Here is a 25,321-nt window from a genome sequence, read left to right on the forward strand (position 1 = left end):
TCTGGCATTGGTGAGGTAATCCCCTGAGGTTTTTGTGCTTTTTGGGAGAGGAAGTTTGAACATTTTGCAATTAAAAAAAAAGAGAGAGAGTGAGAGAGAGAGAGAGACATTTCTCAAATCAAGGAAGGAATACTGTCTACTACCCACTGTTTCAAAATGCTCGGTTTAAATAAGCACTTATGACTGTACCTTTGCAGATTGTACAACATTCTCATGTTAACCTAAACCTTTATGAAACATTTGCTGGATTTATTTCTGTGCTTTAAAACAACAAATAATTTTATTTATTTGTTTATTCATTCATTCATTCATTTATTTAGAGAGGGAGAGAATGAGTGGGGGAGGGGCAGGCAGAGAGGCAGAGAGAGAGAGAGAGAGAGAGAGAGAGAGAGGGAATCCCAAGCAGGCTCCACACTGTTGGCACAGAGCCTCAGGCAGAGCTCGAACTCACAAACTGTGAGATCATGACCTGAGCTGAACCAAGAGTCGGCTGCTTAACCTACTGAGCCACCCAGGTGCCTCAAACACACCAAATAATATTATAAAATACACCTACATACATACATACACACACACACACACATACACACACACGCCTGCACGTGCCTACAAAGATTATCATAATGGTTTAAAGCAATTTTGCCGATGGGTATCAGACCAAGTAGATGTTTATGCCAAGAGGGTGGAAACAAAAGGAAAATTGACTTCCACTGCATTTTACCATTTCGATTGCTCCTGAGCATGATCTGGCTGCTTAAAACCTGAAATGTGAATGGAATATTTTTATCCTGGTTAGCAAGACTTGAAGCCACAATAATCCCATATATATAAACATATACTGACACACACACACACACGCATACACACACACAGAAGCTCTCAGTCTGTTTCTTGTGTGGACATTCTGCTTGTTGAGTTCAAAGGGTGGTAACCTAAAACCTAACAGACCATCATGCGACTCACCCACCGATGGCTGGCCCCAAGGTGCCTGAAAAGACTCCAAAGACCCTGAATAAGCTCAGGACACCAAACCCCAGGGGGTGGTGCTCACTTTTAGAGCAGGAAGTCACCCATACCTGCTCCCAAACCAGCCACTCAATTACATACTGGGCATTTGTAATGTATTTACCGAGAAAGCACAACTGCAGAGTTTTGAAAAAGGCCTTAGGCTGTTGGGAAACATGGGAAAACTATATATACATGTTACACGATAGCCCCTAAACGTCTGCTATACAAATATTATTTCTACATGGTGTTCTTTTTTTAAGGTTGAAAATACACCAGCAATTTATTTCAGAGGATTAAAACAGTTAAGTGGTGACAGCTAATGAAATCTAATTACTATGAGGGTCAGATTCCCAAACATGGAGGGGATCTATTATTCATATTAATAAAAATAGTAAGTACCCTCCTGAGGAGGGGGAAAAATGCCAATTCCCCACATATAGCAAATGGGGATCAGAAACCAGGGGCTTTGGGGGTTCTCTTCATTAAATGAAGCAATGTTCTTTAGAGCTCATTTTGCTTCCTAAATTAGATTTCAAGTTTAGCCACCTGGTCAAATCCTGCAACAAGAAATGGTAAGAGTCTGAATTTTGGGGGAGGTGCACTCAATGTGCTTTGCTGAGTGAGGTTTCAAATACGTGGGGCTCTTCTTTTCTTTTCAGAACTGGCTTTCTGAGATCATAGTGACCTATTTGTTCAGGATGCTAACGGAAGATATGTTCTGTGCTATCACGAAACCTTTTCACTATATCATCTTTCCAGTTGAAGTAATTAAAAAAAAAATACTCACAGGGAGTCACGGTTCATACATTTACCCTATGCCTTAAACCAAACGGAAAGCTACAGAAACCAAAAAAAAAAAAAAAAAGAGAGAGTTCTAAAGTAAGGAAAGAAAGAACTTCTAGAGACAATGAAGTCTGTCTTCTGACGGCACAGAGCCTGACGGGGGACTCGAACTCATGAACTAAGAGATCATGACCTGAGCTGAAGTCAAATGCCTAACAGTCTGAGCCACCCAGGAGTCTCAGAAGTTCAGTTTTAAATCCACTGAAAAATAATCAGCTAATGACCACATGTGTTAAGATAGGAATAAAACTAATTAGTGGAGATAATTACTTGGAATGAAATAACCCTAAATACAAAATAAAGCACTGAAAAACAAAAGAAATACCAAAACTATTTGGTCAAAGGAGTTTTTGAACCCTACCCCAGATACCTCAAGCAAAGAAAATGACTATATACATATATATATATATATATATATATATATATATATATATATATATATATATATATATGATGTGGATTCAAACTGTATAAAATCGTAGGGAACCTGACAAATTTTTCAAGCCAGACAAAACTCTGATTAAATCACTTTTCGTGCAAAGCTAGGACATTTCTAATGACAAGGTTCAGAATTTGCTGGATTACCATTCCCATTAGTCAAAGGTTCTCCAAGTCAAGATCTTGGCTGGTCCTTAGCAATCTTTGGGGTATTTGCTCTGGAAGGTTCAGACTACTCCGTCAGGGTTTATCCGCGGGCACATAAGCGCTCCTCGCAGGTGGCACAGGATTTGACGTGCTCGGGATGAGTATCAGCCCCATGTTCTTTTGGACTTTTGACACAGAACAAACCCAGATCATAAATTAATAGCAAGGGCAGTTGTGTTGCAAGTTGCAGAACGAGCCAGGAGGATTAGGCTGCCAGGCTTTCGTGATTCCTAATTTTAACTGCGTTTCATGTGCTTTGGGAGAATTTTGTCTTCTGGGATGTAACTTCACCACTTGCTCTCACTGAAAAATCATTTCCAGTGAAAACAACGACTATAAGGGAGTACTAGCCAAATCTGTTCATGTAGCCATCATCTTTGCAGGAAAAAAAATCTGTTTAGCTGTCATCGAATGATTCCCCCTCTGCGCGCCCCCCCCCCCCCCGCCCCAGGTCAAAAATCTGAGACATCAGACGCAGCAGTGAAAATCTGAAGTCATTTTAACAAACGGGCTAAGGGGGGGTGGTGGGAGGGTGGATGTACTTGGAACTGGGTATATTGATTGTTTGCCCCTCGATTCTCTCCAACTCCAGAAACAAATGGCGGCTGTTTCTTGCGGGTGGGAGCCTGTACAATCCTTCTCAATTCCATCTGCAACATTTTACGGAGACTGTTTACTTGTCTCCTCCAACCTCACAGTAAGGGCGTTGGTGGCAGGAACAGTGAGTGGCTCCATTCGGCTTGCATCTCGTTCCGATTAATCACCTTAAAATTTCTGAGTGAGTTCCAAACCACTCGTAAAAGGCTGTCGCCAGGAAAGCAGCCTGCATTTGAAGACATGGGGTGCATCTCACTGGGTCTGCTAAACCTGATTCTGAACTAATTTGGAATCAGACAGATCTAAGATAGAACCTGGTTTTGCCCTCGGCTCCTTTCCGTAAACCTCTGTTTTCCCATCTGTGAAATGGGAATCGTAGTCACACCTCGGTAAAAGGGAATGAAAACAGCTTGCCTGCCTGAGAAAATTAAATTAATAACGCACGCAAAGTGCTTGGCCTGGTATCCCACATGAAGTAGGAATTCTGTAAACCTTACCTTTTAGGACTATTATTAATAGCGATAAGGTCAGCAACCAACAGCAACTGTAGGAAAGTCACTCCCTCAAGCTGGCAAGAACATGGGAGAGAGATTTGTTTCAAGGAAAAAGCACTTCTTGCCAGTTTCACAGACCGGATCATTCCAAGGCCACACAGCAGGAGGCTCTAAACAAAAAGCCACAAAGTAGCAAATGGCAGTTGGGTGGGACACCAGGGCTGGGCTGCCCCTCACCCGAGCAGCAAGGAAGGCACGGAAGGCACGCTTATCCTTCAAATGAGTGCTGACCTTGCCCCTCACAGAGAGGGAAGAAGAATCAGGTCAAAGGAGGAGACACAGTGCAGGAGACGTGCCAAAAGAGACAGACTGTGGATGACAGAACTGTATCACGAACTGTGTTCAAAAGGAACACTTACTTAGCCATGCATCGGCCTGGAGGTCTGCGGTGACTTTGGAAGGGAGAGGTAAAAACACCCTGAAAAATCAGGTCTGGGGTCACCTGCGTGGGTCAGCTGGTTAAGCGTCTGACTTCCGCCCAGGTCATGATCTCACAGTTCGTGAGTTCGAGCCCCATGTCAGGCTCTGGGCTGACAGCTCAGAGCCTGGAGCCTGCTTCAGATTCTGTGTCTCCCTCTCTCTCTGCCCCTCCCCTGCTTGCTCTCTGTCTCTCTATGTCAAAAATAAATAAAAACATTAAAAAAAAAAAAGGCAGGGGGACAAAACCTTTTAATGGAACATAAACTTTTAAACTTCCTATTTAACAATAACTTGAAGATTGCACTAGCTAAAAACTGATATTAGAAATTCTGTGCTACTCAATATCCAGGATTCCATACCATTCTGGCTGTAAATTAGCTCCTGTTCCTACAAACCACTCTTCAAAAGTATTATCCCACACTACCATATGAGGAAGTTTAGTATCTTTCATCTTTATTTTTTAAAAAAAAATTTTTTTTTAACTTTTATTTACTTTTGAGACAGAGAGAGACAGAGCATGAGCAGGGGAGGGTCAGAGAGAGAGGGAGACATAGAATCTGAAACAGGCTCCAGGCTCTGAGCTGTCAGCACAGAGCCCGACGCGGGGCTCAAACCCACGGACCGTGAGATCATGACCTGAGCTGAAGTCGGACGCTTAACCGACCAAGCCACCCAGGCGCCCCAGTATCTTTCATCTTTAAAAGATTAGGGCTGATAGCAAAATCCTAACAGTAATTTAGGAAATGTCTCCAAATTCATATTTCCTCCCATTCGTATTTGCTTACTAATTTTTTAGAACTTTGCCTACCAGGTAAATCAGGCAAATATTTCGCACATAGTCTGCAAAATCTAGGACACAACGGGGCCGTATGTCTTCAGGTAGCATGTAGATATGTTCTACTTAGAAAAAGAAAGAAGCTTTTATTTATTTTTTTAAAAAGGAAGCTTGAATGATAATTCAGTATCACCTTAAATGAACAATTAGAGGGTTACTGAAGAAAGGAGACATAGCCCTTAATCTCGTTAAAAAAAATCCTCAACAGGTGGCTTAGCCTGGGTGCCTAAGTCAGTTAAACGTCTGACTCTTGCTTTCGGCTCAGGTCACCATCTCACCATCATGAGATTGAGCCCTGTGTCGGGCTCTGCACTGACAGTGTGGAGCCTGCTTGGGATTCTCTCTCTCCCTCGCTCTCTGCCCCTCCCCCCTCCAAAAAAAAGTAAGTAAACTTAAAAAAAAAAAAGCCTCAACAGAAGAAGTTAAAGGTTTATCAGAACATTCGTACAAGTGTGTAGATAACAGTCAATCCTAAAGGCAGGGACGGATTTTAAATTTTAATTTAGCTTCGTTTAGTTTAATGGTGGTACTTATAAAATGCCTCCAAGTCCACTCGCATTATTGGCTTGTCTGGGAGATAAACAGCTGTGCAAACGATTTCAGCGTATTTTTTAAAAGCTGGAGGAAATAAAAACTGTCTCTGGAAAAGCCGCACCTCACCCCGCTAGTCAATTCTTCAACAACTTCACTCCTCCTGTTGGGGGGAACTGGATCTAAGTGCCCGTCACCCCTGCGCTCTCCGGGGCGTGGCTTCCGAGCCTCACCCCTCGGGCACTCACCGTCAAGGCGAAGGTAGAGGAAGTTCCGAAAAGCAAAGTAATCCTCCATGATGGTCATGAGCGAGGTCATCTGGCAGAAAAGCAGCACGCGGTGATTAGTAGCTCGCAGTTTGGGCAGAATACGATCAAGAAGCTCAAACTTTCCTGAGGCCCGATACAGTTCAGCCCTGAACCCAAAAAGGCAAAACAAGAAGACAGTATTACTGCTGTCTTCTTGAAGGATCCAGTATCGCTTTCGTTTTCAGGCACTGCCTTGTGCGTAGTGAACATTCAATAAAATAACTGTGGAATGAATGAATGAATGAATGAATGACTATCCACTCCAGGGTGATGGGGGTATGTAAATGGAAAAAGAAAATGTTTCTATACAAAACCCATAAAGAGTACATTATAGATGCCAGGTATGAGGGCAGATTCTGGAAAGAAATGGAAATCGTTTCATGTTCTAATTCTTTCACTCTGTGTGTGTGTGTGTGTGTGTGTGTGTGTGTGTGTGTCTCAATTCTCCCTCCCTCTTTCCCTCTCTGTTATACACACGTGTACACGAATATGTTGTATTTCCTTACACTGCTACTGAGCAAGCACATAATTATTAATTCAGGGCACGTAAGATTCATCCAAATATTTATTGAGCACCTACTACCAGCCAGGCACAACGCTCGGCATGTGTACGGGGATGAGAAAATAGAAACCCTGCCTTCAAAATGGCTAATTGCACATTGTGATAAGTACTAAAAAGAAAAATAGCAAGTTGCTATGAGACAATGCATAGCAACACGTGACGTCTTTAAATTAGAGCAGAGTTTGGCCAATTTCAGCCCTGGCCTGCTGCCTGTTTTTGTAAATAGAGTTTTATTGGAATGCAGCCAGGCTCACTCATTTCTATTTTGTCTATGGCTGCTTTCATGCCACTATGGGCAAAGTCGAGATAGAGACTTTTTGACCCACAAAGGTAAAAATATTTGACATCTGGCCCTTTACAGAAAAAAAAAAAAAATTGCCAGCCTCTGATGCAGAGGGTCAGAGGTAACCTTGCTGAAGAGAGAATGGTTTAGCTAAAACCTCAAATAATGAGCAAAAAGGGAGCCAGGTGAAGAACGGCGGCTTGGGAATGGAGAGGAAGAGATTCCAGAAAGAGGGAAGCGTATGTGCAAAGGTCCTGTTGGAGTAAAGGAGGCTGGTGAGTCTGAGGAACGGAACACAAGCGTCAGGAGAATTCTGGAGATGAGGGCCAAGAGGCAGCAGGAGGGAGTGGGGACAGATGCCACAGGGTTCTTTTAACCACACTGGGTGTGTTAGCTTTCAGTGCAACGGGAAGCCCCTGACGGGTTTTAAACAGGAGAGTTTTAACTACCACACCCTTCTACAAGATCACCATGCACACTGGAAGGATAGACTGGGAAGGGGACAAGAGGCCTGGCTTGCACAGAAGTTCATACCAAAAATAGGACAGTAGATTTACCTCTGTCAGGGTGTTAATGACCTAAACCAGGGCCTTTCCTCCACTGTAATAAACTACTTATCTTTTGTCAACAGGCATGTGTTAAATTATTAAAACGTAATCGTAGGGCTGACGTGGCTGGGAACACCGGTCAGTGCACCTGCAGTCTACACTGAAGCGTATCGTCTGGCAGCTGATCCTGTGACACAGTGTGTGTTGTCTCTAACAGACACATTTTCAAGTGTACGTCTTCCCAACATCCACCTTCCCGCCCCGACATCTGCGGCCATGTTTTTAGTAAGCAACCTGGCCAGTCCCGTGATGGCAGCAGGAGTGACCACAGCCAGGGGAAAGGGAAGCAAACAGGAGTGGGAGAGCCTAGAGGCACTGGTTCTGGATGGGTCCCAATCTCTGGTGCTTAGCCCAGGGACACCATCTGCCTTTGGGATCCCAGAATGGCCCCTACATCCTCATGATCAATGTTCCCTGGGGCAAAACAGAGACTATCTGTTAATGCGAGGTTCTTTTTTGTTGTTGTAAGGCATGGCTCTCTTCAATGTCTGCTGCTAGGAAAAAAAACCAAAAAACCAAAAACAAAAAACCCAAAACAAACGTTTCTTATACGGGCCATACTTTGACAAACTACTGTAAAGTCATCCATATTTATAGCAGACGAGACATTTCCTCTCACGCACGTCCATGTTAAGTGTCAACTTGAAATTTAATATGATAAGTTCTCTTTTCGGCTCAAGCTACACCACCGGTTATAAGTCACAATGTTTGAAGCTTCCACAACAATTTTTAGGACATGAGCATACCATTAAGTCTATTAAATGAGATCTATGTCCTTTGAATAGCCACATGCTTAAGGCATGGAGTAATTTATGCCAGTAAAATGAAAGAGAATGCTGATGTTATCTCACCTCTGCAGAGGTGAGAGAGGACTGAGGAGGAGAACAGTACGTACGCGTGTGAGAGGAAACACTACGGAGGGAAAAGTTTAGGTATGACTAACTACTTTTTGGAAGAAAAATAAATTTTAAGATTTACCCATTGATGACCCCATTTGAATAGCCCAGGTGTTCAGCAAAGGATTCCTTTAAAAAAGAGAGGAGGAAAACAATGATTAAAAAAAACAAAACAAAACCCAGACATGTAAATCATTAACTTAATAATGACTTTTGTAGTGAGGTCGTTCTATTTACTTATAGAGTATAGTTAAACAAAATAATAAATAGGAAAATACTTGTTAGACGATGAACCAGAAACCCCGTATCTTTGAATTCGGAGTTTTGTTCTGCCACGAACGTGTCCTGGGAGTTTCTGCAAATCTCCAGAATCTCATACTGAGATGACAGAATTAGTTTACTTATCAAACAGTGATTAAGTGTCCACTGACCCAGGTTTGAGCCAGGCAGGTACGGGGGACCCAGAAAGAACTGAGTATCTATCCCGAAGAAGTTAGGTCTAGACTAGAGGAAAAGCCTAATATAAGCAAATCAGGATCAGACGTACACATATGTATACTGCAAAGATATTTAACAGGTGTACTGTATCATAAATCTGAGTTTACTGACATCCTAAAATCCCCCCATACTGTGCTTTTCTTCTCTCTGTTACAGATAAGGCCCTAAATGGACACTGTTCCCTCAGGCGCCTGGCTTCCATTTTCAAAACAAAGAATTTTAGATTTAAAGAATGGTGGAATGTTACATCGAATTTTGAAATGCTTAATCACATAATTCCCTCCTCGCTGATCCTGCAGAAGAAATAAATGACTGTTCTCCATGTGATGTTTCCATTCCTGCTTTATGGAGAGGGAGACCATCTGTGGGGAAAGGAAGCATATCACACCTTCACATTAGCCACCAGCTGTCACCCTTCTCTGCTTCCTTTCCTTCCCCGACCCACGGAGCTTCTCCTCCAAGGGGATCAGATCTTCCCCTTTGGGCTCTCCTCTCAAATACCCTCATCGCCTATGGTGGGCTCAGCCTCTCAGGATGCTGCCCCGCTGGCAAGATCGACACCGATGGACAATGGCCAAAGATCCCGCTCTGACTCCAGGAAACACGTGGGCCTGCCCACTCCACACGCAGCCACTCCCGGCTAGATTTTTGGGTTCTGTCCCTATCTCCAAGAGACGTAAAAACCACAGAGATGGTACGTGTCGGTGCATGGTGGCAAGTTGAGGAATTAGCAGCATTTTAAAAATGCTGTTTTCGGGGCACCTGGGTGGCTCAGTTGCTTAAGCGTCCGACTTCAGCTTGGGTCATGATCTCGAGGTTCGTGGGTTCAAGCTCCGTCATCAGGCTCTGTGCTGTCAGCACAGAGCCTGCTTCGGACTCTCTGTCCCCCTCTCTTGCTGCACACCCCCCCTCCAAAACTAAACATTTAAAAAAAGTGCTGTTTGTCATTTCCCTGGCTTGCAGGTGCTCCGGGGAAACAGTGAGCCCACAAGGGAGGCTGGACTTCCGGTATGATTTTGTAAGAACAAAGGTTGTGGGGCAAATAATACAAAGACAAAGGCAAAATGCGTGCACCGACTCTGGGCTGTATGGGTGCTATGTTTGCCAAAACCGTGAGTCTCCTTTCTAGGAAGATGCTTCTGAAAGTTTTTGTGATTAAAAAAAAAATGTAAATCAGACTCTGTCTCTCTACTGAGTGCTATTTACAACGTAAAGGGGCGCCTGAATGGCTCAGCTGGTTGAACTTCTGACTCTTGATCTCAGCTCAGGTCATGATCTCGAGGTTCATGGGATCGAGCCCCGCATTGGGCTCGGGGCTGACAGTGCAGAGCCTGCTTGGGATCCTCTCCCTCCCTCTCTCTCTGCCCCTCCCCTGCTCGTGCTCTGTCTCTCTCTCTCTCAAAATAAATAAATAAATAAATTTTTAAAATAAATGTAAATATGCAAGTATTGGAGGGCATGTTACTTAAACTTAGCTCCTTTGGTGATCTTCTCCCTCAGGTTCTCCGGACGGAAAAGCTTGAGGGAGGAAGACGTCATCCCCCTTCCTGACATGACCTCCCATGTTTCAAAGGCTAATTTTTGCATGAGAACCAAAATGAAATTAGGTTGACACTTAATTTTCTTAACTTGTAAGCCCTCAAACCCCTCTATGCATAGGAATAAATATCTTAAAATTGTTTTGCGGGCAAAATGGGTGGGTGATGGGTTAGCCTGACATGACCCCAAGTCATTTTCATCATGAAGACATTGTATTGGCTCCCCACGCCCCCCAGTCACAAACCAATGTAAACCCACCACTAATTTGTTGCTACCTTTGATCTGTTTAATATATGTTGTCAATTTACAAGATGCTTCCTATCTTATTTTTTCTTTGAAGTTTAGCCTCTGCCAGTCCTATAATCAATCTGTCACCATGAGATGACAGGTCAAGCACACTAAAGTTTGCAGATGCTGAGAGATTTTCACCAGGTCACTCAACAAAGTAGCCCGGGATGTGGCCTCACGCCCCATGGTGAACCCACCGGATGCTCCTTCACTCTGTGTCTAAATAGCTGTGCCTTGACGGTGGGATCTTTTTCCTTCTTCTTTTTGTTTTTTGTTTTTTTTTTTTAGTATTGCTGCAGCTGCCATTTTACTTGGATCCAGAACTTGTTAGCCTATAGCTACTCTGCCCCATGAACACTGGTGACAGCAGTTATCAGGATGCCTGGGACAGGTTTCTAGGACAGGCACAGAATGTGCATTAAATACTCTTATCTGACAAATGTGGTTACCAAAAAGAAGGGAGAAGAAAAACGAACCGTCAAAGTCAAGACGATTTGAAAGTCAGGAGTATGGCAACTTGACTTTTATACTGTAATTATGAATTTCTCATTTCCCAGAACCTTCGACTTATTTCCTTTTTTAACGAACGGGGGCAGGCACTGGAGGCCTTCAGTGGCTTGTTCCCTGGAGCACCTGCTCATGTGCCATGGACAGCAGGCACTGCCCTGGCGTGTAACTGCTACAAGGGCCATACGCATCAGCAGCAACGCTGAAAAATGGGAGACTATAGTTTGTCTCCTTTTCCTTCCTGCTCAGGTCAATTGTTCCCACTGGGGTGAAGTTCTGTCAATTTAGGAAACTTATTTGCACGCAGTGAACAGGGAGGAAAATGTCCTCGCCCCAAAAATAGCTCAGTGAGACCAGAACGTCAGGATAAAAGCTGGGATTTACACTGTCGTGATAGGAGCCAGAAAGGGGAAAAAAAAAAAAAAAAAAAAAAAAAAAAGCAGATTGAAGCAACAGACCAAAGTCAGCGTCTTTTACAAAGAACGTTTCGAGAACGTCTTCCTCTTCAACAGGTATAAATACGTTATTTTAATATTTTTTTCACAGCATCCTTCTGAGGAAGCTGGCTGTATTCATCACTACCTTCAATTTCGCAGCTCCTACCATAACAAGGCAATTCACAGCACTTACCCAAACCCACATAATGAGCCAGAGCTTACAATATTTTCTCACTACTTTAAACCCTTGGTTATAAAATTCCAGCTGCTCAAGTGCTTGGTGCCAATGAGAATCCATAACCAGAAAATCCGTGTTTGTTAATTCTGCTTGTCGAGCTATCAGAACATACGTCTGCAACCTCCATGCATATTTTAACCCTCTTTCTTCCCTCTGTCGTTCCTTCCTTCTTTCCTTCCTTCCTGCCTTCCTTCTCTCCTACCTGCCTTTTTGTAAGAGTCGTATTCACAGGACAGTGCGATCGGGATCAAACTCAACACAGAGCAGAACAGGGACTCACCTCGATGTGCTGGAACATATATGGGTGGTTGCAGATTTTCCTCAACTGCATAATAGTGTTCATAAGTGTCTTGGCACCTCCTTTCCCCTAAGGACGAGGGGAATAAAGACAGAACAAATGATTAATCGATCAGATACTCCCTGTTTTAAAAAGTAAGCTTTTATAGAAAGGGCCATAGGGTCTTCTAAGTAACCTATGCGTCTTGGGGTCCAAAGCTCCTGTTACACAGCTGTTCCCGAGTGACATAAAACATCTCCCTTGGGACTAACTTGTCCTACGGGAGGGAATTCTGTTGAGACGATGGCTTTGCGACCTGTCTATTCCCCAGAAGCCTGGAGAGAGAAGACAGACCAGATGCCCGGGGAGCGGCACCGGATTTTAAAACCTTCTAAGATGCCACCCCACGCTTAGGCAGAATATAGTCCCTACAGAAGTGACATGAGCAGAGCTGAAAACTATTTTGGTGAGAGGAACACACTCTGTTCTCCATGCCCCAGTGCAATTTGCGATGGAAGAGGTTAAGAGATTTCCTTCGGCTGCAACAAGAGCTAGAGAAAAGGCCCCAAAGTGTGCTTTAACAAATCAGCATTGGCAGGGACGCGTCCCGGGAGTATGTGATGTCACGGCCTTGAGAAGACGCATAGTGACACCCTGAGTTGCACTATTTTCTGTGATGTACCTTCTTATCTTTCTCGGAACCATCTGTGAGGAGGATCCCTTTGGCTTGCATATGGCGATAGAGAATCTTCTGCAGGGCTGACATGTCACACTTGATCACATATTCAACCTGGGCGAGAAGAAACAGCAAGTAGGTAAGAGGAGGGAGAAGGTGCTCGTGCTCAGAAGGCTGTCGACGCGTGGTGACGGGTGCACTCTCCAGAGCCCTGCAGGTGCCTCTGTTTCCCCTTCTTGGATTCACAGAGCGCAGGGCGGGATGGGGGTGGTGGGGGAGACCACGGTCATCACTCCTAAAGATACCATTACGATGGAGGAACCTTCCAAAGGTTGTAGGTAACTGAAGCTAGGGTGATGTTTTCTGAAAATTCTTGACTTGTTCCATATTTGAGAAAGAGGGGGGGGGCTTGCAAAATGTTCAAATTCAAAAATGTCCCCTACAGAGTTTTTTCTTAGTATTTCTTCTGCTTCCTGGCTACACCCTCTCTCATATGAACAGAAAAACAGCGACTGGCCAATATCCCCAGATTTTCTCTGTTAATCATTTTTTTTAATGGTCATGCATAGCGACCCCAGTACTGGTCCAAAAGTGAGATTTGTAATAGCCCTAGGTTGACTACCATTAATCTCTGCTTTTCAGAGATGAGAGAATACTACCTGTGAGGACGGCAGGTGGGCAGGAGGGGGGGGTGTGGAGAGGAATTAATCCAAAACTGGATGCAACTTTACGACCTTCTACAGAGAGCAAAGCCTCCTGTGCCTCCAGTTGGACTACTGCAAAAAATCCAATTTAAAACAGTTGGAGGGAATTCATGTGCCCTTGGCTTAACACGCACCTGCAATACTTCTAGCACATTCTTAATGCATAAAATCTGCCTTGATTATTTCTTAGTATTATTTTCTTTATTAAAAAAATCCCCAGAATACAAATGTGCAATTTTCATAATAAACGTCACATAAATGCCTAGAAATCTGCAGAATGTGATTAAAAGTCAATCAGCAAGCTGCCTAATGTTTAATAAACTGATTAAAAACGATCAGGTTATTTTCAGCTCTGAGGGCCAGGGCGAGGAGGTCACAGATGAAGAGAAGTTGAATATTCATTCAGTTGTTGCGTCAGAAGGCACCTTTGTCAGCCCAGATAGAGCGGCAATTAATAGCCTTCCGCCACCTGTTTTGATGCACCGAATAAGACCGGAGAAAGGCTAGCATCTTTGCAGAAAAGTTAAGAAAAGCAAGCGACCTACCATATGCTTTTCGTTTGGAATGACCTTCTTGGCCAGAGAGGAAAAACCAAAATTTCAGGTTCATAAATTGAAATTCAAGTTCAAGTTTCATAAATAAGAATGGACTTACAACAGGCTCTCTGTTGCAGATACCTGACCCTGTACTGTTTTCACAGCACGTCGACTTTTTCAAGAGTTGTTCGCTGCCGGTGAAATTTGATCATGGTGAAGAGCAGTATTAGACAAGTTCAGACCACAACAAGTTAGAAGCATAAAAATGGCACCAAGGGCTAATATCACTGAGCTCTTCCTGTGGACCCGGCCCTGTGCAAAGGGCGTTCTGTGCCTTCACTTATTTCACAATACGAGAGCTCTAGGAGAGGGTTAGATGTCATGTCTGCATTTTATACAGAACCTGAGCATCAGAAAAGTTGACAGTCTGGCTCAAAATGACAAGGGTATTTAATGGTAGAGTTAGGACTGGAGACAGAGGTCACTCTTTCAAGCTCTATGCTAAGGATGACCAAGGCCATCCAAGGCTACTCTGCCACAAGGGATGGCCACCGCTTGCTTTAAAGTGTGTTAGGGAGCAGCAGATACAGATATAGGGACAGATCCCTTAACTCCCTTCCCACCAGTCAGCTACTGCTAAGCACTGGAGGGGAGGGACTTTGGGAAGCGGGAGGCACATATGATGACACCATGCAGACAGGGAAACCAAATACTCCTGCAGCATTCAGGTCAGCAGAGAAGTGAGCCCATCCCAAGGATCCAATAGCTACTCTAAGAAGGGGAAGTCTCCCTCACCCTCCTCCCCTGCACCCTTAGGGGGTACCTAAGAGCAGAAGCTGCTCTGATACACATGATCAAAATCACCGTCATAAGCTTCACAACTGTATTTGACGTTTGCTCCCTGTACCTGCTCAGACAACTCCAAGCTGTTTTGTTTGACTTTATACTTTTCTCTAGGCCTGGGGTTGGGGTGGGGGGGGTTACTCTTAGTGCCTCTTTTCTAAAAAATCTTATTCTACCTTAAGGGTTTTAAAAAGTGTCTTCCCAGTGGTGCCTGGGTGGCTCAGTCAGTTAAACTTCTCTCAGTTTCAGCTTGGGTCATGATCTCATGGTTCGTGGGTTCGAGCCCCGCCTCTGGGCTCTGCAGCAGGCAGTGTGGAGCCCGCTTGGGATTCTCTCTCTCTCTCTCTCTCTCTCTCTCTCTTTTTTATCTATCCCTCCCCTCCTCATGCTGTCTCTCTCAAAATCAGTAACTTAAATATATATATGTATAGGCATATATATATATCTCAAATATATACATGTATAGATATATATATATGTACAATATATATGTATATTATATGTATAATATATACATGTATAAGTATATATATATATACACACACACACACACACACACACACACACCTATACATATATATATCTCTTTCCCAATTACCATATCTATCAGTCAGAGTCAATTTCCCCTTTCATTTCCCTCAAAGAAGTAGTTATTAAGCTTTTCTTTTTTATTAAAAAAAGTTGTTTTTTTTTAACGTTTATTCATTTTTGAGAGACAGACAAAACAGAGCGTGAGCTGGGGAGGGGCAGAGAGAGAGGGAGACACAGAATCCAAATCAGGCTCCAGGCTCCGAGCTGTCAGCACAAAGCCTGATGCGGCACTTGAACTCACTGCCCACGATATCATGACCTGAGCCAAAGTCAGATGCTTAACTGACTGAGCCGCCCAGGTACCCCAACTATTAAGCTTTTTTGAAGGCATCCTCTTCTCAGGTAGACATACGAGAGAACCTCTTCCCAACACATGCCCATATATTTGCTTATGAATTATATGTAGGCACTAGCTTTAATATCTAAAGACACACATGGCTCTTAGGGCATGGTCATCAATGTTAAGGGCAGCTAATTTATTTCAAGGGTCCAATTTGACGACATCTAATTTTTTTTTGGCCGACTGCAGCCCAATTACCCTATGATGTGGTTAATAAAAACTCACAGCAGGAGCAAGAGAGGCCGGACTGCCTTTTTCTTACTGTTGACTTATGCTTATGCTCTTCTTCTTGCTTTCAACCCACAGTCCTTTGTGGAATCTTTTTACGTCCTTTGTCCATTATGGGGGCCAGGAGTGTTGCGTTAGTTAAAATCAGACCATCCTACATCCTCTGATCTGGGTATAGGGAACTCAGCATAGCCTCACAAGAGGCAAGAAGTGCAGAAGCCAGGCTGTGAGGGTGGGTGGGCTGCCAGATGCCCGGGTAGTGGTGTTTCCCCTCACACTCCCCCTGGGGATGACCTACCCAATCCAACCCAGGCACGTGACTCATTTCTCCCGTGCACACTGCATGGGTACCCATTCCAGTCTGTATGCTAAATGTCAACAAAGCTTAATTTTTAAAAATGTTTTTAATGTTTATTTATTCTTGGGTTATATTAACTTTTAAAAATAAAAAAAAATTAAGCTTTGTTAGGGTGCCTGGGTGGCTCAGTTGTTTAAGCATCCGACTTTGGCTCAGGTCATGATCTCGCGGTTTGTGGGTTTGAGCCCCGTGTCAAGCTCTTTTCTGATGGCTTGGACCTGGAGCCTGCTTCAGATTCTGTGTCTCCCTTTCTCTCTGCCCTTCCCCTGCTTGCTCTCTCTCTCTCTAAGAATAAACATTTTTAAAAAAAGTTAATATAAATGGAAGTTCTAAAACCTTCTTTCCATACCCCAATGGACTGCCAGTACGCACCCCTGCCCAAACACACTCCCTGAAGTGCCTGCTCTAGAGACCTCTGCCCTGGAGTGCTTGAATGCCTGCATTACTCATCCACATGGGCTGGATGACGTTGCCTTTCATGGTCATGTCCTTGTTCAAGGTGAGTAGACCTCGTCTCCACACCATGTCTGACCTCTCACACCATGTCTGTTTCTGGTGTGGCTCCCACATCTTCTAGCCCAGCCATACACACAGCAGGCAGGCAATGAGAGCTATGTGTTGAGAAAAGGGCAGCCTGAACGATTATTAAGTAGACACAGAGACCCAGAGGAACCAAGTGAAAGAAGTTTCTATGATGCTCATGCCCCTTAAACTTCCGGGTCCGAGAGATGTGATGGCACCTGATTATGGCATGAACGCAGAAGTTCCTTGAGATATGCTGGTGCTGCAGGAATGAAATCTATGCCTCTTTAATAGGGAGAATCCCCCCAACAAGTGAGATTGGTGAGGGCCACTGGGGCTATTTTTGTTCATGTGTGAAAGTGAGGTACTGAGCTACACTCAGAATAACTGTCTCCTAAGAATTCTTATGTTAGTAAATGACCAAACTGGTCCCTACAAGGAGCCACATCAGGTGATTGTACTGGCCCAGAGTCTGCTCCCCACAACCCCATAAAAGTTTTCAAGCTTTAGCCATAGTTTCCTCCTGAATACTACTCTTCACTTTCAACTTCCCTCCCGAAAGGATATGTTACTGGCACAAGCGATGTAGACTACGCTGTGTGACATATTACCACTTTCTGAACTGAGGTTTCCAAACAATAACATTAAATATTTGCAAGTCTTAAGTTCTGGAATCTGTGGTGTGAGAGTCCCGAAGTAATGATTAATCACATCAAACACTCCACGGATTTATATAAGGAAGATACAAGTTGCCCATCTAAGGGAAGCCTGTTTGTGGTTTTACACAGATGACATCAAAATCAGGACTGATTTTGGTAGGTCAGCCTCTAGTCAACCTCAGGCATTGTACACATATTTGAGCATATTTAGACATCAGTATGTACACAGCCGATTGCAAGTAGAGTTGATTCTTGATTATATGAATTATCAAAGTGGAGAGTCAGCATAGATGACCCCAAATGGGGGCTAAATCGCAAAATCAATTTTTATTTAGTTTACATTAGGTTTTACACATGTCCTTTTGTATGAACTGCCTTTCTTTCCTGAGTGGAAGGAATGGATTTCATGTGACAAATTGGTGGTGGTGTTGGAGGCACTGGGGGGACAGTACATCCCCCCTGCTCATTAGGTGTATCATTAGACTTATTACATTATTAAACACTCATGGATTAAAACAAATTTTTATTAAAAACTCACCTACTTGAGCTAATTTTTCTATGAAACAGGGCTGCACATCCCAAAATTCTGACCCTTAGATGCCTGTTTTAGTTTCATCAGAGGGAGTACAGGTTCCTGAGCCTACTCCAGCTACACTAGACAGAATTATTGTTTAATACATATGGAATATATTTTGTATTTTGAAGAGTTTTTCTGTCTTAAAACTCAACGATAAGAAATGATCCAATAAAAAAAAAAACAGGCAAGGATTTGAGCACCATTTCATCAAAGAAGGTATATGGAGGCCAAATAAGCCATGAAAAGATGCCCAACATCAGTGGAAAATGGAGAAATGCAAATTTATGACAAGGTACCAGTGCACCCCTGTTGAAATGGCCAAAAAGGTCAAGAAAGCTGATGACACTCAAAGAGTACTGACGAGAATGTGGAGGAAACGCCCTGCTCAGACACTGCTGGTGCAACTGCAAAATGGTTCAGGAAGCTTAGAAAACAAGTCAGTTTAGAGAATTTCCTGTAAAGCTATGTGTACATTTACCACAGGACCCAGCAATCCCACTGGAGTGAGATGAAAAGCTATGTTCACGCAGAAACCCGTGCACAGTGTTTATAGCAGGTGGGTCCACAATCATCAAAAACCAGAAACAACCCAACTGTCCCCTCAAATAAATGGACAGACACCCCACGGTGCACCCACAGACCAGAAAGCTACTCGACAATACAAATGAGGCAACCATTGATACAGGCAACAACTTGGATGGAGCTCAAACACACTGTACTGAGTGAAAGAATCCAGATGCAGGTCTGATGAGACACGATGACTGATTCTATCCACGTGACAGTCTGGAAAAGGCAAAGCTATACGGATGGAAAACAGATCAGGGGTCGCACGAGGCTAACGGTTCCAGAGAGGATTTGGCTAAAAACAAGCAGTGCCGGGGGATCTGGGGTGGGGGGGGACTTGGAGGGAGAAACGTTCTGTATTTTGACTGTGGGTACGGTTAACAGGATTATGCATTTGTCAAAGCCCACAGAGCTGTATACCCGAGAGACTAGATTTTATCATATGTAAAGTTAGAAATAAAATGAAAAAACACTTTCCTAACTGGTTGCGTTTCATGAGAGCATTTGAGAATTCTTACTATGGAATATGTAGCCTTTTCCTACCATCAGCCATAATTCCTATCCAGGTCTTTATACAGGCTGAGAAAGACATACACGTTGTTTGTGGTGTCTGATTTATCACACCTGTAATAGGTATATATAATACATACACGTGTGTGTACATTTTATCATCTGTATGTTTATACATATCACATCTGTAATACGTATATGTAAAATACAAGTGCATGTAATACGTATACATCTATGTTTATGTATGTGATACTATCTATATGTTGGCATATATTATACCTGTGACATGTATATGTAATATATACACTATGTATGTAATATACACACGTGTCTATGTATATGATACCATCTATATGTTGGTATATGATATATTACACCTGTAATATGTGTATGTTATATATACACATATGCGCGCAATAAACATACATATATATGTAATACGCACACGTGTATGTAATAAATATACATATATGTATATGTATATGACACCATTTCTATGTTGGTGTATGCTATATTACATCTGTAATATGTATATGTAATATAAACACACATGTATGTAACATACGTGTGTGTGTGTGTGTGTGTGTGTACACCATCTGTAAGCAGATGGGGGCAGAAGGAAGCTCCTTATCGCCCCAGGATGCCACTTTAATGGCCAACCAACTTCCCTCAGGTAAAAAAGCCTAACAAGACAAAAAAAGAAGAGAAGGAACACAGGCCAAACCACATCAACAGCTACATGCACAAGCAGTGTGATTAGCTCCCCTACTCACCTGGAAAGGTTTATGGGCACAGAGATGGGGGAGGGCCCCAGAAAAGGCAAGGAGGAGTGGAAGGTGAGAAAGAACTTGAGGTGAACACAAAGGAGAACTTCAAGTCAGCAGCAGACAGAGCAACACGTGTAGACAGTAAGGAACATGGCAGCAGCAACTGTCACTGGTCCAGGGTGTATCGCATGCCAGGCTGAGACTTAGAAGTGCCACCTCCATGAATCCTCTCAACGACCGTAGGAAGGCAGGTATTATTTATTTTCCAGTTCACTGAGAGGAGCACTGAGACTCACTGGATTAACTGACCAACGCCACACGGTTGGTAAGAGACAGGCAGTGGGGGACCCATGTCCGCTCTGGCAGGCAGGGCCCGTTATTCCTACTCCACGAGCTGCCTCCATAAAAGGCAGCTTATCCACAGATAATATACCACATACAGGGCATTTACCATACCTCAAATAATACTCTGGGTATTAAAGAATATAAAGTGTAGTTTATGTAGAAGACATGCTCTCGAAAATTGAATCCCAATTTTGTTTTAAGTTTATCCATACTCAGGAAGCTCTCTTGTGAAAGGAACAGTGAAAAAAAGTAGTTTAGTAAGAATTCCTCTGTGACACAAACTGATCACCCCATAACCCTTATTCTGGGCAAGCTGGGAGTTTTATATAATGGGTTTTCTTTTCTTTTTAATGTTTATTTACTTATTTTTAGAGCGAGAGGGAGAGAGAGTGAGACAGAGAGAGACAAAGAGAATGCACATGTAGGGGAGAGGGGCAAAGGGAGAGAGAGAAAGAATATGAAGCAGCCTCCATGCTCAGTGCAGAGCCCAGCACAGGGCTCGATCCCACAGCCGTGAGATCATGACCTGAGCCGAACAAGAGTTGGATGCTTAACTGAGTGAGCCACCCAGGCGCCTTATATAACGGATTTCCTTAAAACAGGGCGTACTTCCAGCTTGTGATGTGTTCTTTTTTAAGATTTTTTTAATAAGTTTATTTATTTATTTTGGGAGAGAGAGAGTGAGCGGAGGAGGGGCAGAAGAGAGGGAAACAGAGAATCCCAATGTCAGTGCAGAGCCCAGTGTGGGGCTCGAACCCACAAACTGTGAGATCATGACCTGAGCTGAAGTTGGATGCTCCACCAACTGAGCCAGCCAGGTGCCCCATGTGATGTGTTTTTAAAAATCTGTCTATATTACCCAGTTCTGGAAATAAGTAAACAAAAGTAACAAGTATTATGAAATGAATAAATGAAGGACTTCAGTTAGTTACCTTTTATTTTATACTTCTAAAGAAACAAAAGAAGTATAGGATATGTTAAAATTATTAACATCCACTTCTACACCTTTCAGGATCTCAGTAACAGTACAATGACAAGTAGTTAGAGGGGGCCACTGACCAATGGACCCATGCCCCAGTTTATTCAAGAAGTACGGTCCAGTAAGCGGATTACCCAAAGACACCAAGACCACAGGAAGTCAAAGAAATATCAACCACATTCAATCCCCAGGATGCATTCACTAGCAAAATAAAATACTTATTTAGTCTTCTGCTGGGGTAAGAATGATATAAGGACTGTATTTATTTTTAATTCCTTTTTTCCTGTTAATGAGTAGGGAAATTAGGAACAGAATTCGGTCTTAATAAAGAGATCAGCTTTGTATACTACCCTGTCAACTCCCACTTAAAAAATGAACAGGATGAGCCAATCTGTCCAAAAAAATAGAGCCCTTACACAGAAAAACACAATGATGCAAAATATACATTTCTGAACTGGCTCATCTACGGAGAAAACTCAAATCCAAATATCTCATACAAGTCGTATACAATGTCAAACAATCTATCTTTAAGACAGTATAATTTAGAACTCAGAAGTGTGTGCTTCCAAAATAGGATCAGAAACATATTAAACTAATACCCAGGTCAAACCAAAAAATGTGCAGGGAAGGGCTCAATAGACATTCTAAGGCACTGAAAAGTCCTGATAAATACCTGCCTAAAAGCTTCACAGGAAGTTACTTTTTATGGTGCAGGACAAAAACCCTGTCCAAGAATAATTAGATGATGTGTCTATAATTTGCAGGAACTCTTGTTTTTCACTTACTATCAGAACAGTGGCATCACAAGCATCACAAGCATTCAATAAATTTCTAGGAAACCTGGCAAATGTCTAGTAGGCCTTTTGCTGATGATTCAAGCCCCAAACTCATGTCCTTGTTTGACTCACCAGCACATCAATTCTGTGGCTCCTGCAAGAGTAAACTCAATGAGGCCAATAACTTTAAAAAAAAAAAAAAAACACCCTAAAGTTACAGTATAACATTAAACGAACACAAGGTTAAGGGAAGGTAAGTTAAAGCTAAGATGTAAAGAGACTCTATGAATTTGCTAATTTTATAAAATCTGCCCCAGAGCCTTAGGAAACCGGGCTGGAGACACCAAAATTTCCCTTCTCTCCCTACCCTAAAATCTCTAGCTTCTATCAAACAAAAAAAGGACATCACGCTATTTCCGCGACACCACCTGTGACTCAAACACAAGCCTGCTGTTTCAGAAACACAATTGAAGGTGCAGAGAGAAGCCACCATTTTTTGGATTTTGCAACATACTTTTTCTGGCAGCTGGGATTCAACTTCTTTCTTCAGCCTCCTCAATAAAAATGGTCTCAACACCTTGTGCAGGCGCCTGATGATCAATATAGTTTCTTCTTCATTCAAGTCCACCTACAAGAGAACCTCAGGTGAGTCGGACATTTTTTTTTTTTTTTTTAATGATGTTTCACTTAATAACACTTTAGGCTACCTTTCTTATTTGTTGCAATACACGACTGAAATTGTATGTGCGGCACGAAGGCCAGGTCATTCATTACCTCTGAATTCTCTTCCCATGTGCCAGGTGGTAATAAAATGGACTCTAAATGGGTGTCTTTGTCTTAATGTGCAGTTCCATGGAAAAGGGGCCAGAGCCCCCAGCTTCCCAGTTGAGAATCTTTTGGATAGGACTGCAACAAAGCCTTACTGAAGACTGAGACAGAACCCGAGGGAAGGGGCAAGAGTTCGTGTGTTCTCACTCGAAGCTGAAGCGTTAAGCTAGGCTCTTAACTTGGATTGTCTCCGATGCAGAAACACACCAAGGCCATGTGGCCTGAACATGAAAAGAAAAAGAGAGCAGATCTAGTTTGTGTTGGTGAGCTTCCAAGCCTCTCTACCTCACTCTTCCTTTCCTCTGCCCTGGTCTCGTTCCATCCTCTGTATACATAACCTCGTCTAGAACCTCTGTGTCACCTTCCTCTATGAACCTCTAGGGGGCAGATTTCATTGGCGTTGCTTTCTCCACACGGGCAAGCCACTGAATTTCTGACAAAGGGCAAAGATCCCTATAACGTACTTCAAAATTCAAGGGCTGAAGAGTTCCAACATAAATGTCTCGACAGCTTTCTAAGTGGCTTTTCAATCCCACAGTTAAGAAACCACTAATCAAAAGGACAGGTACCCATTTCTTTTCTTGCAATGGCCCGTGTCTTCCTTTCAGAAATGAGCTCCAAGACAAAAATTGATGGTGGAAGGAATGAAAATAAGGAATGTGAAAATGGCTGCTCCGGGATCTGAGGAGCATTTATATAGACACGAAACTGAGGCTCACACAAAAGCCAGAAAAAAAAATGTGTACAGAAAATTAGTGTGGACTAGCTCAGTTTTACACACAAATTCTTCAGGGGGATATAGTGTGACGAGAAGCCCAAGTTTACAACAAGGAAATATCTGTTTTAAGGTTTGTGTTCAATTGGTTCGGTCGATCTGGTTAAACTGATTCAACAAATATCTCCCATTCATCCTCCCTGTGGCCCATGTAGATAAACATTCCAACAGTCAGGAACATTCTCTGCTGGCCTACTTAACATGCTGGCAAAAGACCAAGGACCTAGATTCTAGGATCCTAGACCATTTCCTTAGGACAGAAAATAACCCTGGAAAGAGAACATACGCATCCACTGATTAGCTCTGTAAAGTAAGCAACACCGTAAACCACCCTACAGGCTTTCTGTGGCGCTAACATTCTTGGCTTTGGGTTCCTTATGTTCATTTCATTCCCATACGTGGAAAATACAAAAGTTAGACCAGTACCCTTTCTCCAGTCATGGCAAATGGAGCATTAAACCACTGTTCAAATGTGCTGCAGCTCTTAAAAATCGTGGGGAGGAGGAAGTTAAGGAGGGCCCAGAGTTCCGGGAGCTTGTTCTGCAGTGGGGTCCCGGTCAACAGGATCCTTCTGGGGGCCACATAGTGAGTGTTCAAGACCTGAGTCAGCTTGCAGTGGTGATTCTTCATTCGGTGGCCTTCGTCCACTATCATGTATTTCCACCGAATCTGTAACACATGAGGAAGGACCAACATGTGGTGAGCTAGGGAAAATACCACAGGCAGAGAACCTCAGGTGAGTCGGACATCTTTTTTTTTTTTTTAATGATGTTTCACTTAATAACACTTTAGGCTACCTTTCTTATTTGTTGCAATACACGACTGAAATTGTATGTGCGGCACGAAGGCCAGGTCATTCATTACCTCTGAATTCTCTTCCCACGTGCCAGGTGGTAATAAAATGGACTCTAAATGGGTGTCTTTGTCTTAATGTGCAGTTCCATGGAAAAGGGGCCAGAGCCCCCAGCTTCCCAGTTGAGAATCTTTTGGATAGGACTGCAACAAAGCCTTACTGAAGACTGAGACAGAACCCGAGGGAAGGGGCAAGGAAAACCAAAGAATTCATACTTTGTGCATAATACAGTGTGATTCCCCCTAGGATAAAAGAATCTCAACAGTCTATTTCCCATACCTGATGGATCACGTAAGACGTCACGTGATGATGGAACGTCAAAGCCACAATGCTGCATAGGGGCCATGTGATTCCAAACCGCCCTTCCCAAAGAAGGGAACTTAGCCCAGAATGAAGTGGTCGGGCCGGGACTAGCTCCTGTGTCTCGCCCCCCAACACCCCTCCTATTGATGCTATCTCAGATTTAGTGTTCATGCTGCCTCTGCTCCTAGAAAGTACAGAATAGAGCTCTCCACTTAAAGCAGAGATTACTGACTGGTTTTCCAAGGTGGCGTCAGCAGGTACTTAGAGCTGAGCTCTTCCGGCTTCATGCCTTCTTTTCTATTATTATATTGGCTGACTAGTACCTTTGGGGCTTGGCTCAGCTCAGTGTTCCTTTTTCTTTTTAATTTGAATGAGTTGCTAACATTTAAAAGTTGGAATATTTCACATAAAAATCTGGACATCCAGCTTCTCTTAAAAAAGAAGAAGATCTGGCAACTTGGAGTCTCTCGGTTCAGACAAATTCCTTACCTGCCAGATCTAGGATCACTCTTTTGAGATAGCTAAAATGAAAGGACATACTCACTAGCACTGAAGACAATGCTAAAATATCATCCCTCTATTTGTGCCAGAACTTCGGAATTAAACACAATCTTCTTTCCCAGCATGACTACTGCTTTAAAAATAAAGAATGGCCATATGACACAATCTTCCCTCCTAAGTCTACTAGACACTGGCCCCTTCCTCTCTCATAA

General features: G+C 43.1%; 1 protein-coding gene across 4 annotated transcripts in view; it reads right to left on the minus strand.

Moving 5' to 3' along the window:
* SMARCA2 (SWI/SNF related, matrix associated, actin dependent regulator of chromatin, subfamily a, member 2) overlaps positions 1-25,321 on the minus strand; it is a 180,653-nt gene that overhangs the window by 84,719 nt on the left and 70,613 nt on the right. For all 4 annotated transcript variants that reach the window (XM_042912649.1, XM_042912646.1, XM_042912647.1 and 1 more), the window contains exons 18-23: positions 23,879-24,121; positions 22,364-22,477; positions 12,557-12,664; positions 11,878-11,964; positions 8,173-8,219; positions 5,682-5,848 (exon numbers count right to left, since the gene is read on the minus strand). In XM_042912649.1, coding sequence (XP_042768583.1) covers positions 5,682-5,848; positions 8,173-8,219; positions 11,878-11,964; positions 12,557-12,664; positions 22,364-22,477; positions 23,879-24,121 — 766 coding nt within the window. The remainder of the gene's footprint in view (positions 1-5,681; positions 5,849-8,172; positions 8,220-11,877; positions 11,965-12,556; positions 12,665-22,363; positions 22,478-23,878; positions 24,122-25,321) is intronic.

Source organism: Panthera leo, chromosome D4 (genome assembly GCF_018350215.1).
Source record: "Panthera leo isolate Ple1 chromosome D4, P.leo_Ple1_pat1.1, whole genome shotgun sequence".
In the NCBI taxonomy this organism is placed as follows: domain Eukaryota; kingdom Metazoa; phylum Chordata; class Mammalia; order Carnivora; family Felidae; genus Panthera; species Panthera leo.